Source organism: Macaca thibetana, chromosome 13, assembly GCF_024542745.1.
Source record: "Macaca thibetana thibetana isolate TM-01 chromosome 13, ASM2454274v1, whole genome shotgun sequence".
In the NCBI taxonomy this organism is placed as follows: domain Eukaryota; kingdom Metazoa; phylum Chordata; class Mammalia; order Primates; family Cercopithecidae; genus Macaca; species Macaca thibetana.
Window position 1 is genome coordinate 63,827,240 of NC_065590.1, and position 17,229 is coordinate 63,844,468.

General features: G+C 44.6%; 1 protein-coding gene across 11 annotated transcripts in view; it reads left to right on the top strand.

Annotated features, from left to right (window-relative positions):
• Positions 1-17,229, top strand: part of THADA (THADA armadillo repeat containing) — a 352,471-nt gene that overhangs the window by 286,842 nt on the left and 48,400 nt on the right. For all 11 annotated transcript variants that reach the window (XM_050754776.1, XM_050754774.1, XM_050754781.1 and 8 more), the window contains 5 exons: positions 3,718-4,097; positions 4,710-4,828; positions 5,161-5,233; positions 9,700-9,853; positions 16,971-17,102. In XM_050754776.1, coding sequence (XP_050610733.1) covers positions 3,718-4,097; positions 4,710-4,828; positions 5,161-5,233; positions 9,700-9,853; positions 16,971-17,102 — 858 coding nt within the window. The remainder of the gene's footprint in view (positions 1-3,717; positions 4,098-4,709; positions 4,829-5,160; positions 5,234-9,699; positions 9,854-16,970; positions 17,103-17,229) is intronic.

Genomic DNA, 17,229 nt, shown 5'->3' on the forward strand with positions numbered 1-17,229 from the left:
TCATCCCTTCTTAAGGCCCCAGACCAGGCAAGTGGGTCTGGGTGTTCACCTCTCAAGTCCAGCAGACTACACTTACACTCAGCCTGGACTATATCTAGAACAACCCAGATAGTTCTTCCTGTTGTTAATTATAATTTTAAGAGCAGATTTCTGAGCCGTATTTCTGACTGTGCCAAACAAATGAAATTCCTTTTGAATATAATGTTGTTCTCTAGCAGCAGTGGGTAGGAAGGATAGGGAAATGGTACCTGGAGACGATAGTACTGTGCTCTTCTTATTATTAAATTATTATGAGATTCGGTTTTTAGACACTGAAACAGAGATGACACAGAGGTTGAAGATCCCAATTGCCCAGGGTTTCCCTCACTGCTTTATAAAGATGCCTGCCTGGCTGGGCTCAGTGGCTCACACCTGTAATCCCAGCACTTTGGGAGGCCAAAGTGGGTGGATTATTTGAGGTCAGGAGTTTGAGACCAGCCTGGGCAACATGGTTAAACCCTGTCTCTACTAAAAATACAAAAATTAGCCGGGTGTGGTGGCGCATGCCTGTATTTCCAGCTACTCTGGAGGCTGAGGCAGGAGAATCACTTGAACCGGGGAGGCCAAGGTTGCAGTGAGCCAAGATTGTGCCACGGTGCTCCAGCCTGGGTGACAGAGGGAGATTCTGTCTCAAAAAAAATTTAAAAATAAAAAGGTGCCTCCATGTGAGCTGGGAATTCTGCAATGTCTGAGTTAAGAGTAGAGGTGTGGCCAGTCATGGTGGCTCACGCCTGTAATCCCAGCATTTTGGGAGGCTGAGGCAAACGGATCACGAGGTCAGGAGTTCGAGACCAGCCTGTCCAGCATGGCAAAACCCTGTCTCTACTAAAAATACAAAAATTAGCCAGGCGTGGTAGCACGCACCTGTAATCCCAGCTACTCAGGAAGCTGAGGCAGGAGAATCGCTTGAACCCTGGAGGTGGAGGTTGCAGTGAGCCGAGATTGCACCACTGTACTCCTGCCTGGACGACAGAGTGAGACTCTGTCTCAAAAAAAAAAAAAAAAGAGGTTTGTCTGCAACCCCAGATGATGGCCTCCCTAGGATCCCATCATATTGGAGCCCAAGTCCAGTCCCCGTTTTGCCCCTTGTGGCAGACTTTGAAACAATTTGATGTGTTACATAAATATTGTATATTTTTAAATCTCGAATTATTGCAAGTCTATGCAAATTTTCAATTTCAAATAAATTTTTGTTACCTTAATGTTTTACATTTGCATTATGTTTATGTTAGTTTTCTAGAAGTTGGCAGAATTCTCTGAGTTATAATGAGATGATAAATATAAACAGTGTTTTATTAGCTGTAAATGCGTATCACTTAAATGCTGTCTGGTAAGCCAATCCAGGATAAACTTGTTAACATCTTGGGTACAGTTGTCAGGGTTTATCAGAGAATGCTGTGAATATAATATCTAAATTTTGACAAGGCATTTGGTGAAATCTGTCCTGAGTTCTTGTAGATAAAACTTCATGGACAGAATGGTACAATTAAGAGGATTCATAACTGAGGTATGACTCAAACCAAAGAGGGCTAGTTAATGAATTGGTGAGAGCCTCGAAGAGCGTTTGAAGCAAGGGCCAGCAGGGAACCTGCTCACCGAAGGCCTCTGCCCTCCACCTTACCCACATAAATTTTAGTAATTATTTGATTGTGGGCATTTAGGCATTCCTGTGTATTTGTATGCGTTTTTGAGACAGGGTCTCACTTTGTCGCCCAGGCTGGAGTGCAGTGTCAGCATCATGGCTCACTGCATCCTCGACCTCCTGGGCTCAAGTGATCTCCCACCCAGCTGACTTTTTATTTTTTTTAGAAATAGATTCTCACAATGTTGTCCAGCCTGGTCTCAAACTCCTGGGCTCAAGCAATCCTCCCACCTTGGGCTCCCAAAACGTTGGGATTACAGGCATGAGCCACCAGGCCCAGCTGGTTTACTCAACTTCTATTAGATGATGAACATGTGTGAAGAACTGGGTGCTGGGAGGTACCCAAGACTCCTCCCCTAGTCCGCACCCTCATTCCCTAGTCCTGCCAGTTTTATCCCTTCCATAGTTTTTTTTTCTTTCTTTTCTGCCTTTTTAAATGATCACCTTGGCTTCAGACCTTCAGTGTTTCTTAAACCCACCTTCTGCCGATTCCTTCTGAACTTTAGGCCCTCGTCATTTATTTCTCTCCTGGACTACAGTGCAGTAGTGTTGTAACTGGTCTCCCTGCCTCTAATATTGCCCCCTCAACAATAAGAGCACTTCAGTGAAAATGGGCCCCTGACCTTATTGCTTAAACTAACCCCTCAGTGGCTTTCCCTTGCATACAGAACTAGCTGCTTCACATTGTCTAGGAGGCTTTCTGTACTCTAGCCACATTTCTTCCCTAGCCTCATCTCCTGCCCTTTCCCACCTCTAATTTTATGCTCCAGTGTTATGGGATGGCCTGTAGTTCCTCACATGGTCCATTCTGTTTCACGCCTTCATTGAGCCTTTGCTCAGCTGGTTCCCCTGCCTTTGGTGGTCCTAACACATTGTCACCTCTCTTCCTCTTTGAGACTTGGGTTATCATTTATACCACTATATTGGAATTACGTGTTCATGCATTTCTCTTTCTCAAACTAGACTGACTGTAAACTCCTTAAGGGCAGTGATCTTATTTAGCTCCTACCACATAGTAAGCAGGCAATAAGTTTTTGGGTTTTTTTATTTTTTTAATCAGAACTGAGAATATGAAAAGATCTCGGCAAATGAAAGGCGGACCATAAAACTTAACAGGAAGCTAAAATTTAACAGGGATATACTTGGGCTTAAAATAAACAAACAAAGAAAACACATCTTGGCCTAAGTACTGAGTACAAAGTGGGAGAAAGATGACTCACCACCATCAGTAGACCATGTCAAAAAAGAAGGGCTGTGGTTTCAGTTGACTTTGTGCTCCATATGAGTCAACAGTGTGATGCAACTCCAGTTCAGAACAGGGAAAGTAATAGTCCTGTGGGTCAAACCATGCAGGAGATTTGTGATCCAGCCTATGGGCCATCCTTTAAGAGAGGGTGAGGCATGTCCACAGGAAAGCAGCTAGAATAATGAGAGACAGTGACCCCATCATTTGGGGAAGGAATTAGGAATGTTTCATCTGGAGAAGACAGAGGGGACACAAGAATTGTAATCAAATGCCTAAAGAGCTGTCATTGGGAGCCTCAAAATATAGCATTAGGCTAATGAGTAAAAACACAAAAAGAACTTTTTGACAATTAGATCTACTGACAATGGAATAAGCTGTCTCATGAGCTCCAGGGTACCGTAGGGTTCAACCAAGAGCTTCTGGGAAGGGGTGTTACAGAGGGAAGCTTAGCCCCTGAAGGAGGTTTATACTCTTGGTCAGCTTTGAGGCTTAGTGATAAGAGGTCACTGAGTTCATATTTATTGAATGTTGAGGAGGGGTGCCAGGAACGCATCTTCTAATGGTAATTCCTTTGTACCCCTATTGGAAAAATTATACATTACCTAAATGGAAATTGTTGTGGACTAGAAGTCTGAACCTTCGAGGGCCACTCACTTATGACAGTGTTTGAAATCTGCTTATGGGAGATATCTGATGGCCTCACGCAGTGGATTCAGTCTTCATTCTGTCATGTCCTTTTGTGGAAAATTAAAGTGATTATCTCTTTCCCTTTGCTTTTTTTGCTTCTTAGTTCTGGAGAGTCTTGGCTTCTGGGAGGAAGTCAGAGGGATTATCTCAGGATCAGAGCTGATAACAGGATTCCCTTGTGCCTTCAAGGCGCCGGGCCTGCCCCAGTACCTCGAGAGCCTCACTAGACTAACCATTGCCGCAGTGTGGGCTGCAGCAGCCAAGAGTGGAGAGCGGGAGAGGGATGTCCCCATCTCTTTCTCTCAGCTGTTAGAATCTGCCTTCCCTGAAGTGCGCTCACTGACACTGGAAGCCCTCTTGGAAAAGTTCTTGTCAGCAGCCTCTGGACTTGGAGAGAAGGGTCTGCCACCCTTGCTGTGCAACATGGGAGAGAAGTTCTTATTGTTGGCCATGAAGGAAAATCACCCAGAATGCTTCTGCAAGGTAAAGTCTCCAATGTACTGACTGGCCCTTTCCATTCCCCACATTCTTGTGTGAGGCACTGGAATGGTAGGATCATGAAGGCAAGATTGAGTTTGGGCTCTACAGGGGCAATAGGAAGTAGATCCAGCATCCAGTGGATAAGGACTCTCTTTATATGGTGGTTGGCATGGCGTCATACCTAGAAGGGCACCAAGAAAAGCTTTTGATGATAGGGGTATTGATAGCAGAGATTAACCAAAGACAGAGCAAACCACTTTGGGATGTTTAGGAAACAGGTTATTAAAAATTCACTGTAGAGTGTGTTAGAGGTAGTCTTTGCTGACATGGCTATTTGAGGGCAGATGGCCACCTGGGAAGCATAATCAAAAGGAAAGGACACTGGCCTAGAAATCAAGGCATCTGGCTCCCATCCCAAGTCACTAGAGGCCGTCTGGTTAGTCATTGCATCACCCTGCCTCAGTCTCCCAAATGTGTTATGGGGGAAATAAGAAGTCAGTGGGAGCCTTTTGAAAGGTAGACCTCTTGTTGATACAATTGATTATTATGTAACCTCTAGAGACGTTTCCCTGAGTATTTATTTCTCTTTTTTGTGTGTGGATTTGGCTTACACAGATACTGAAAATTCTCCACTGTATGGACCCTGGTGAGTGGCTTCCCCAGACGGAGCACTGTGTCCATCTGACCCCAAAGGAGTTCTTGATCTGGACGATGGATGTTGCTTCCAATGAAAGGTTTGCCCCCAATACCTCCTGTACAACCTTGGTAAGATGTATGGTCCCATCAGTCATTATGTAATGAACTTGCACACAGTCCTGGCCTCAGGTCTCAGGTCCTGTGTTTCATTCTAAGCCTCAGCCTAAGAGTTCTAAACTCAAGCAATAGAATGATGTCAGCAATTCGCGTTAATAACAACAAGGTGATTGCTTCCGGAGGCATTTTTGTAACCAGGAAGTAGAGATTTTCAGTGTTCACCTCTGCATGGATTACAGACTATCTGTGAAAGCCAGTGTATGAAATACGTCTGATTGTAATTTTGTGTTTTTTTGTTTGTTTATTTTTCTAGATCTGAAATTCAGAGTGTAGCTCTGAGACTTGCTTCCAAAGTCATTTCTCACCACATGCAGACATGTGTGGAGGTAAGGCTAGTTCTGATCTTGTTCTGGGACTTAGGGTTTTGTGTTGTCATTTACTCAGAAGGTATCAGTAAAAGTGAACAGTCTCAGCAGGCAGAACCTCTGTGACATGTATATGTAACATCTACAAAAATATTGTTCATGCTGGTTTTTCAGTTTGAGTTTAACTTGAGAAGACTTCTTTGGATGCCACCTTTCTTTTCTCTTGGTTTTTTTTTTTTTTTTTTTGGCGATGGAGTTTTGCTCTTGTTGCCCAGGCTGGAGTGCAGTGGCACAGTCTCAGCTCACTGCGACCTTTGCCTCCTGGGTTCAAGCGATTCTTCTCCTGCCTCAGCCTTCTGAGTAGCTGGGATAACAGGCGTGTGCCGGCACGCCCGGATAATTTTTTGTATTTTTAGTGGAGGCAGGGTTTCACCATGTTGGCCAGGCTGGTCTCGAACTCCTGACCTCAGGTGATCCACCTGCCTCAGCCTCCCAGAGTGCTGGGATTACAGATGTGGGCCACTGCGTCCAGCCTGTTTTAGGCATTTTTAAAATTAGAGTTCATGGGGGTAACAGAACCTTCCCCCCAAAACACATATGCCCAAACCCCTTATGTTTTCCCCCATTTCTCTAGCTGGACTCTTTATTTAAAGATGCATAAGCATGTCAATTCCAAAAATATTTAGGATTGCAACCTAGTGAACTAAGTATGAAAATACATTGCTAAGGCTTAAATATTCCCCCCAGAACATGACCCAGCTGGCTCTGGATAGAGGCCCAGATACACCCCACCTGTTTTACATGCCCTTTGGTAGTGAAGTAGAACTAAAGTAAGAAAAACAGCTTCCTGGGAAGATGTCTTAAGACAAATACATGCCATTTAGGTGCATACAAGAAACATAGCACCATCACAGAATCACAAGTAGAAGGCAACCAATACCACAGGAAAATTACCTGAAGATCCGGATTCCACACAGCCACACTGATGGTGGTGGCATAACATTGTGTACCCTGAGCCCTTACAATAAACCTAGCACTGATGTGTAGGTACGGCAGATACAAAGATGAACAGAGACTGGAGGTATAGTCTAATGAGAGAAAGAGAACATTAGATAATTACATTACATGCTCTAGTAGGAAGGTGTGCCAGGGCCATGGGAACCCAGAGGAAGGAGCGAGAGTTCAGAGGCTGAAGAAGACTTCATAGAGGAGATCATGAAGTTCAGAGAGCATGGGGCTGGGCAGAGATAAAACTGAGGGTAAGAATTAACAAGCACAAGCCATGGAGATTAAAAAAAAGCCCCCAAAAAAGTCAGGTGGGGTGGAGGGAGTATAGGAATGGAGATGATTTGCTAAAAACTATAGCCCAGGGGGGGGAAAAAAAAAATGGCCAGACATGGTGACTCACACCTGTGATCCTAGCACTTTGGGAGGCCGAGACAGGCAGATCACCTAAGGTCAGGAATTCGAGACTAGCCTGACCAACGGTGAAACTCCATCTCTACCAAGAAATACAAAAATTAGATGGGCGTGGTTGTGGGCGCCTGTAATCCCGGCTACTTGGGAGGCTGGGGCAGAATTGCTTGAACCTGGGAGGCGGAGATTGCAGTGATCTGAGATCATGCCACTGCACTCCAGCCTGAGCAACAGAGTAAGACCCTGTCTCAAAAATAAACAAAACAAACAAAAAACACCAGATCCGGGCACGGTGGCTCACACCTGTAATCCCAGCATTTTGGGAGGCTGAGGTGGGCAGATCACCTTGAGGTCAGTAGTTTGAGACCAGCCTGGCCAACATGGCAAAACCCCATCTCTACCAAAAATTACAAAAATTGGCCAGGTGTAGTGGCATGCGCCTGTAATCCCAGCTGCTCAGGAAGCTGAGGCAGGAGGATCGCTTGAACTCAGGAGGTGGAGGTTACAGTTAGCCAAGATCATCTCACTGCACTCCAGCCTGGGCAACAGAGCAAGACTCCGTCTCAAAAAAAAGAAAAAAAAACACCAAGTTCTAAGACAGAAGTCACCAGGCAGCCTAGCAAGACTGCCAAGGCATTATTCTTATCCAAAGCTGTTTTTAACCAGTTATGTCCAGTACATGAATAAAGTGATATTTAATGAAAATTGGGAATTTTCCAGGGAGAAAAAAATGAACAGAACTGTAGAGAAATAGATAAAAGAAGCTCCTGGGGAAATATGAGTTTCTTGGTGCATTGGGAATTAGCATCTTCCTCAAGGTCTAAAATATGCATCATGTTAGTTGCATAGATGCCCATAGATGATCAAAGGAATCATTAGTTACATTTTGAACGTTTAAAGAGGTTCAGTTGATAGGAGAAGTAAAGTACATGTGGAACAACAGTCCCTGTTAGAAAATGAAAGAACAGAGTTTAAATGATGAAAACAATCCAGATGTTTATCAACTGATGAATGAGTAAGCAAAATGTAGTATATCCATACAGTGGAATATTATTTGGCCATATTATCTGATTCCATTTATAGGAAATTTCCATTTATAGGAAATGTCCTGAATTGGCAAATTGATAGAGACAGAAAGTAGATCAGTACTTACTCAGGGTTGGGGAGATGGGAGTATAGGGAAGTGATAGCTAAAGGGTGCAGAGTTTCTCTTTGTGGTGATGAAAATGTTCTGAAATTGACTGTGGTGGTGATTGCACATGTCTGTAAATACACCAGAGTTCACTGCATTGGCCACTTTAAATGATTGAATTCTACAGTATGTAAACTGTATCTCAGTAAAACTGTTACTATTAAAAACAACAAGGAGCTGAAGGTTGAGTTGATCACCAATGGCCAATGATTTAATCAATCATGCTGTTGCAATGAAGCTTCCTTAAAAGCCCTGAAGAATGAAAAGTTCATAGAGCTTCTGGGTGGTGAACAGGATGCACCCAAGTGCCAGGAGGGTGGCACACCCTAAAGCTCCATAGGGAAAGGAGGTCCTGTGCTTGGGATCCTTCCGGACCTCTCCCTGTGTATCTTTCTCTTAATCTGGCTGTTCATTTGTATCTTTTAGCCTTTGTAATAAACTGATAATCTAGTTTTCTAAAAAATAAAAACAACACTGCTTTGTTTAAACAATAGTGTTAGATGCTGCTTTAGTTATTTATTTAGAGATAGAGTCTCATTCTGTCTCCCAGGCTGGAGTGCAGTGGCGTGATCTTGGCTCACTGCAACCTCTGCCTCCTGGCTTTAAGCAATTCTCCTGCCTCAGCCTCCTGAGTAGCTGGGATTACAGGCGTGCGCCACCGTGTCCAGCTAATTTTTGTATATTAGTGGAGACAGGATTTCACCATGTTGGCCTGGCTGGTCCTGAACGCCTGACCTCAGGTGATCCACCTGCCTCGGCTGGGATTACAGCCGTGAGCCACTGTGCCTGGCCTGTGATTCTGCTTTAAATGTTTTAACAGAAACTCATAAATACTGTGGCTTAAATCAGATAGAAGCAGTCCAAAGCAAATGTAGCTTGACAGTGTTGAGTCACCAGGTTCTCATACTTTGTTGTTCTGTCCTAAACACATAGTTTCTATCTTAGGGCCCCACCTGGTTGCTCCAGCTTCCACCATCTTGTCCTTGTTTAGCTAGCAGGAAGGGGAAACCCAGGAAATAAAGATCATGGATATTTATTAAGGTATGACTTGAAAGTGCACAGATACTACTTCTAGTGTCATCCCAGTCTTCAGAACTTAATCACCTGTTACTCCCAAATGCAAGAGAGACTGGGACATGTAGTTTCTAGCTGGATGCCCGTGGGCCCAGCCAAAAATCTGGGGTTCCGTTACTATAGGAGGGGCATCTGGTTATTGGTGACAACACGTTATTATTTGCTGGACAGTCTTTCCCCACAAATTTGGTCTTTACGAGACCAAATGTATGCCAGTGTTCTCATAACCTGATTTGCATCCAGAAAGACTAAAGGAAGGCTGGGAGCAGTGGCTCATGCCTGTAATCCCAGCACTTTGGGAGGCCAAAGTGGGCGGATCACTTGAGGCCAGGAGTTTGAGACCAGCCTGACCAACATGGTGAAACCCTGTCTCATTTTAACCCTGTCTAACAAAAATTAGCCAGGTGTGGTGGCGCATACCTGTACTCTCAGCTACTTAGAAGGCTGAGACAGGAGAATCACTTTAACCCAGGAGGTGGAGGTTGCAGTGAACCAAGATTGTACCACTGTACTCCAGCCTGGGCAACAGAGCAAGATCTTGTCTCAAAAAAAAAAAAAAAAAAAAAAAAAAGACTAAAACAACTTGCTGTCTAGTCATAGTGACTCCATCTTACCGAAAGACAAGTCAGGTTTTCTTCCTTGGGCATATTTCTCTCTAGTTGGAATAGAAAAGCAACTAAAAAACAACTTTCTTCCCACTGAGCTAAGAGCTAATCTGCAGGCCCAGTCTGGTGTAGGTCACCCCTGATTCCATGTCAGCCCTTGTTGCATCTTCTGAACTGATAGGTATATTTTGTGCTTTTAGAACAGGGAATTAATAGCTGCTGAGCTGAAGCAGTGGGTTCAGCTGGTCATCTTGTCCTGTGAAGACCATCTTCCTACAGAGTCGAGGCTGGCCGTCGTTGAAGTCCTCACCAGTACTGCACCACTTTTCCTCACCAACCCCCATCCTATTCTTGGTAAGTGTGCTGAGATGGAAGTCTGTTCACTTAAAATATGAATAGATACTCTTGCCTAAAAAAAGGGAAGGTGAAAGATAGCAACATGAAACCTACCTTTATGTCTTTCAGATATATCCTGCCATCTTAGTTCATGCTCTTATCATTTTCACGAACACACTCTTTTTTTTTGAGACGGAGTTTCACTCTTGTCACCCGGGCTGGAGTGCAATGGTATGATCTTGGCTCACTGCAGTCTACACCTCCTGGGTTCAAGCAATTCTCCTGCTTCGGTCTTCCGAGTAGCTGGGATTACAGGCGTCCGTCACCATGTCCAGCTAATTTTTGCGTTTTTAGTAGAGACGGGTTTTCACCATGTTGGCCAGGCTGGTCTCGAACTCCTGACCTCAGATGATCCACCCGCCTCAGCGTCCCAGAGTGCTGGGATTATAGGCATGGGCCACTGCTCCCAGACCACCAACACACAAAAACCAGCCTCTTGTTTTTCAGCCTTACCCTAAACTTTTTTCTACAAAGATCTTTCTGAAATGCAAGTCTGATAATTTCAGTCTACTGTTTAAAACCTTTGAGTGGGTTCCCACTGCTTTCAGTATAAAGCCTAAACACCCTTTAGCACGGCTCACAAGGCCCTTCCTGTTCTGTCCCCAACCCACTCCTCCTGCCTTATCCACCACTCCCTAACACAGGCCCTATGTGTCATCAGTAGGGAACAGTTCTCTAAATTAAACAAACCACTGCTTGACTGACTTCTGTTTGTCTTTCAAGACTCAGCCTAACTGTCCTTTCTTCCAGGAGGCCTATTGCAATAATCTAGGTGAGAAATGAATGGGTGAGTGTGAAGCTTTGACAGCAAGGAAGAGAGAACAGGCTCAAAAGATTTAGGAAGTAGAATCAACAGGACTTGGTGGTATTGAGGTTGATATAAAAGGGAAATTTAAGAATGACTTCTAGGCATCTGGCTAAAGTAACTGGATAGGCTGCTGGTTGCATTCAGTGATTTTTGTTTTAAGTTGAAGATATCTGTATTAGTCTGTTCTCACACTGCTATAAAGAACTACCTGAGCCAGGCACAGTGGCTAACACCTGTAATCCCAACACATTGGGAGGCTGAGGCGGGTGGATCACCTGAGGTCGGGAGTTTGAGAACAGCCTGACCGACATGGAGAAACCCCATCTCTACTAAAAATACAAAAATTAGCCGGGCATGGTGGCACGTGCCTGTAATCCCAGCTACTCGGGAGACTGAGGCAGGAGAATCGCTTGAACCTGGGAGGCAGAGGTTGCGGTGAGCCAGGACGGTGCCATTGCACTCCAGTCCGGACAACGAGCAAAACTCCATCTCAAAAAAAAAAAAAAAACTACCTGAGACTGGGTAATTTATGAAGAAAAGAGGTTTAATTGACTCACAGTTCCATAGTCTTAACAGGAAGCATGGCTGCAAGGCCTCAGGAAACTTACAGTTATGGCAGAAGGTAAAAGGGAAGCAAACACCTTCTTCAGATGGTGGCAGGAGAAAGAGAGAGAGAGCAGGAATAAGTGCCACACACTTTAAAACCATCAGATCTCATAAGAACTCACTGTCATGAGAACAGCAAGGGGGAAATCTGCCTACGTGATCCAATCACGTCCCACCAGGCCCCGCCTCCAATTCGATATGAGATTTGGGCAATCCAGACCATATCATTTCACCCCAGGCCCCTCCTGAATCTCTTGTCCTTCTCACATTGCAAAATACAATTATCCTTTTCAACAGTCCTCCAGTCTCAACTCATTTCAGCATCAACTCAAAAGTACACAGTCTAAAGACTCATCTGAGACAGGGTAAGTCCCTTCCACCCATGAGCCTGTAAAATCAAAAGCAAGTTAGTTACTTCCAAGATACAATGGGGGTACAGGTGGTGGGTAAGTGCTCCCATTCCAAATGGGAGAGATTGGCCAAAACACAGGGGCTGCATGCCCCATGCAAGTTCAAAACCCAGCAGGGCAGTCATTAAATCTTAAAGCTTTAAGATAAATTCCTTTGACTCCATGTCTTACATCCAGGGCACGCTGATGCAAGGGGTGGGCTCCCAAAGGCCATGTGCAGCTCTGCCCGTGTGGCTCTAAGGGGTACAGCCCCTGCATCTGCTTTCACAGGATGGTGTTAAGTGCCTGCAGCTTTTCTAGGCACCCAGTGCAAGCTGTCAGTGGACCTACCATTCTGGGGTCTGGAGGACGGTGGTCCTCTTCTCACAGCTCCACTAGGTGGTGCCCCAGTGGGGACTCTGTGTGGGGCCTCTAACTCCACATTTCCCCTTCTATATTGCCCTAATAGAGGTTCTCCATGAGGGCTCTGCTCCTGCAGCAGACTTCTGCCTAGAAATCCAAGTGTTTTCATCATCCCTCTGAAGTTTAGGCAGAGGTTCCCAAACTTCAACTCTTGCCTTTTGCACACCCACAGGCCCAACACCACATGGAAGCCACCAAGGCTTGGGATTTGCACCCTCTAAAGCAATGGCCCAAGCTGTACCTTGGCTCCTTTTAACCACAGCTGGAGCTAGAGCTGCTGGGACTCAGGGTGCCATGTCCCGAGGCTGCACAGAGCAGCTGGGCCCTGGGCCTGACCTAAGAAACCATTTTTTCCTCCTAGGCCTCCTGGCCTTTGATGGGAGGGGCTGCTATGAAGGTCTCTGAAATGCCCTGGAGATATTTTCCCTGTCATCCTGGCTGTTAACATTCGGCTCCTCCTTTTTTTTTTTTTTCCTTTTGAGATGGAGTTTCACTCTTGTTGCCCAGGCTGCAGTGCAGTGGCACGATCTTGGCTCACTGTAACCTCCGCTTCCTGGGTTTGAGCGATTCTCCTGCCTCAGCCTCCTCAGTAGCTGGGATTACAGGTGCCTACCACCATGCCTGGCTAATTTTTGTATTTTTAGTAGAAACAAGGTTTCATCATGTTGGCCAGGCTGGTGTTGAGCTCCTGACCTCAGGCAATCCACCCATTTCGGCCTCCCAAGGTGCTGGGATTATAGGCATGAGCCACTGCACCCGGCCTTGGCTCCTTTTTACTTATGCAAATTTCTGCAGCAGGCTTGAATTTCTTCCCAGAAAATGGATTTTTCTTTTGTACCACGTGGCCAGGCTGCAAATTTTTCAGACTTTTATGTTCTGATTCCCTTTTAAATGTAAGTTCCAGTTTCAGATAATCTCTTTGTTCATGCATATGAGTATATACTTTTAGAAACAGCCAGGTCACCTCTTGAATGCTTTGCTGCTTACAGTTTTTTTCTGTCAGATACCCTCAATGATCTCTCTCAAGTTCAAAGTTCCACAGATCTCTAGGGCAGGGGCAAAATACCACCAGTCTCTTTGCTAAAGCATAGCAATAGTGACCTTTACGTCGGTCCCCAATAAGTTTCTCATCTCCATCTGAGAGCACCTTAGCCTGGACTTCACTGCACATATCACTGTCAGCATTTTGGTCAAAATCATTCAACAAGTCTCTAGGAAGTTCCAGACTTTCCCACATCTTCCTGTCTTTTTCTGAGCCCTGTTTCAACCTCTGCCTGTTACCCAGTTCCAAAGTTGCTTCCACATTTTCAGGTGGAAATGTCTTTATAGCAGTGCTCCATTTCCAGTACCAATTTTCTGTATTAGTGCATTCTCACACTCCTATATAGAACTACCTGAGACTGGGCAGTTCATCAAGAAAAGAGGTTTAATTGGCTCACAGTTCCATGGGCTTAACAGGAAGCATGGCTGGTAGGCCTCAGGAAACTTACAATTATGGCAGAAGGCAAAGGGGAAGCAAGGCACAGCTTCCCATGGCAGAGCAGGAGAGTCAGAGAGCAGAGAGAAGTGCCACACACTTTTAAACCATCAGATCTTGTGAGAATTCACTCACTATCATGGGAACAGCAAGGGGGAAATCTGCCTTCATGATTCATTCACCTCCCACCATCTACTCCAATTCGACATGAGATTTGTGAATCCAAACCATATTAGGATCTTTGGGACGTAAAGGTGGAGATATTTTGAAATTAAATGGATGTACAGATCTTAGCTGGTTTCCAGCATGTTGTACACCTCCATGTCTCTCCTGACTGCTACTCTGTGTGTCAAGAGTAATAGGAAAGGGCAGCATGTCAATGATGTGTAAGAACCAAGCTTGAGAAAACCCTAAGGAATTGAAAAGCATAATTCTTTTTTTAAAAATTTTTAAATGGTGTTATTTTGTTTTTTTGTTTTGCTTTTAAGCATAGGGTTTAATAAAAGGAAAACCCAGGTTCTAAAGCCATCTTCAACCCCAGCCCTGCCCTCTCCTGCCACGTTTAATCCCATATTAACATGCTCTGATTCTCTTCTCATCTATTAGTAGAGTTATATTTTTGTGTACCTCTTCCATGCTCAGCCCTCAAGAATCAGACATGGTCACTGCCTCCAAGAAGCTTTCAGTATAGTTGTGGAGAAAGGATTTACAGAATAAAGGAGGGAATTGTTTTTTAGATAATGAGATTCAAATTTTAAATGTTGTAGGAGTTCGGACCAATAAAGGGTCTCATGTCCCTGTATCTCTCTAGGATACAATGTTTTCTTCAATATGGTTTTAACTTTTTTCTTCTTAGTGACTTCAGGCATTTTTCTTACAGCCAGAGATATATATTGAGAAGGGACCGTCTGTGATTGTGATTTAATCATTAGACCCAGAGGAATAAGAGCAAAGGATGACAAACCTTAGTAAAGCTTCTCCAGTAAAGTTAATACCATTTTGCAGCACATTTTCTGGGTGACTTTAACTACTCAAACCCTAGCTCATAACAGGTAAAATGTGTATGGAATAACCTGGAATTCCTTTGTGAAACTGGGTCCTGTGCCTATAAGAACATGAAAAATAGGCGCAGTGACTCATGCCTGTAAACCTAGCACTTTGGGAGGATGAGGCAGGAAGATCACTTGAACCCAGGAATTCGAGACCAGCTTGGGCAACATAGCAAGATCCTCTCTCTACAAATAATTTAAAAATTAGCCAGATGTGGTGGCGCGCACCTATAGTTCCAGCTACTCAGGAGGCTAAGGCAGGAGAATTCCTTGAACCCCAGGAGGTCGAGTCTGTAGTGTGAGCCCTTGTGCCACTGCACTCTAGCCTGGGCAACATAGTGAGACCCCATCACAATGAAAAAAGGTACTGAATAGGTAGAAGCAAAGGACGTAAAAGTACATGAGAGGCCAGGCACAGGGGCTCATGCCTGTAATCCCAGCACTTTGGGAAGCTGAGGAGGCTGGGTCTACCTAAGGTCAGGAGTTTGAGCCTGACCAACATGGTGTGAAACCCTGTCTCTACTAAAAATACAAAATTAGCCGGGTGTGGTGGTGCATACCTGTAATCCCAGCTACTCGGGAGGCTCAGGCAGGAGAATCACTTGAACCTGGGAGGTGGAGGTTGCAGTGAGCCGGGATTGCACCATTGCACTCCAGCCTTTTAAATTATTGTTAAAGGTAGAAATTTAATAAACTGTTAGGTCTTTTGCTAGTTACATTGTCATCGGTTTTAAATAAGGCCAAGTCTATTATCTGGGCAACAAGAGTGAAACTTCATCTCAAAAAAAAAAAAAAGAAGTACATGAGAAAAGTCAAGGGCACAGCAAAGTCATTTAAGGAAAAAGAAAAATTGAAATGGACTGAAGAGGGAAGGATTTGAAGGATATAAATGATGACCATGTTAAAAGAGGAAAATATTAAGAAAGGAAGGTATTGAACCCTTACAGAACAGCTAGAAAGGTTGGAGACTGAAAGGCTGAGTAAAATTTAAAATCAGATCTGTAATGAAAAGAAGAGAATGAAACCCCAAATGGAGCCACTGTTTTATTAGTATGACTAAAGCATCAGTGACTCTGAAACCAGGTTCTCCATGTACAGATGAGGGAGAGAATAGACAAAGGGGAGTTCTTAGGGCAGGGTAGTTTCTCCATTGAAAGGATGGCGATGCTGCGTGGTGGTCTTCCATGGCTCTCCAGTGATAACCCTCCACAAGCCCAGGCCCACCCCACCTGGACCGGAGGTACCCTTTCTGGGAGGCCATGCTCACCTCTCACTTTCATCTTGAATTCTATGTCAGTTACAGCAGTCCACTTTCATTTTTCCTCTTATGAGTCACAGCCACGCAATTTTGTTCTTGACAACTCATTGCTTTGTATTTTTGACTTTATATTCCTTTTGATTGCTCAGGACAAGATACTATATTTTATTGTTCATTGTCCACAGCAGCACCTAGCACAGGCTGAATAGACAGATCAGTGTCCAGGAGTAATAATGGCATTCAGATAGTGGACCCCCTACATACGTGGGACACAAGTTGCTGCCTTTATTATGGGTCTTTCTCTTTTTTTTTTTTTTTTTTTTTGGTTGGGGGCGAGGATGGAGTCTCGCTCTGTCACCAGGCTGGAGTGCAGTGGCACGATCTCAGTTCACTGCAACCTCTGCCTCCCAGGTTCAAACGATTCTCCCATCTCAGCCTCCCAAGGAGCTGGGAGTACAGGCGCCTGCCATGATGCCCAGCTAATTTTTGTATTTTTAGTAGAGATGGGGTTTCACTATATTGGCCAGGATGGTCTCAATCTCTTGACCTCGTGATCCACTCACTTTAGCCTCCCAGAGTGCTGGGATTACAGGTGTGAGCCACCGTACCCAGCCTCTTCTTATTCATGCCCCCACAGCATAAATTTGATTGATGCTTCACTTTCAGAATTTATAGGCTCAGACACTTGAATCAACACTGGGCCAGTTTCTCCAAAGCAGTCTTATGCATAAAGTTTTCTTCTAGAGAATCAGGACTCAACTAGAAGAGTAGGGCACCAGGTCTTTGTCAGCTGGGCAGCATCTTCTGGAGGCCTTGCCTAGGGCTGGTTGCCTCCAGAAAGCCTACCTCCTCACCCCCAAAAAAGACATTTCCAAATCTGCTCCCTTAGGAGTCTCTCTTTGCCAATATTTGTCTAACACTCTTTCTATCTTAACAATACCCAGAAAAAAAGGAATAGCTGCAACTCATTCAGTGCTCCTCTCTTCCACCAGGGATTTGAAGCAGTGTTTGCACCTGCCTGTTAATTGCATTCTAGGTAATTCAGATTCCTTTTGGTCTTCTTAGAGTTGCAGGATACACTTGCTCTCTGGAAGTGTGTCCTTACCCTTCTGCAGAGTGAGGAGCAAGCTGTTAGAGATGCAGCCACGGAAACTGTGACAACTGCCATGTCACAAGAAAATACCTGCCAGTCAACAGGTACCTCGTTCTTATCCTTTCGCATTGCCTTATTGCTGTAGGATAGGGGTTGGCACACTTTTCTATAATGAGCCAGATAGTATCTTAGGCGTTGTTGGTCATTTGGTCTCTGTCTTAACTCTGCCAT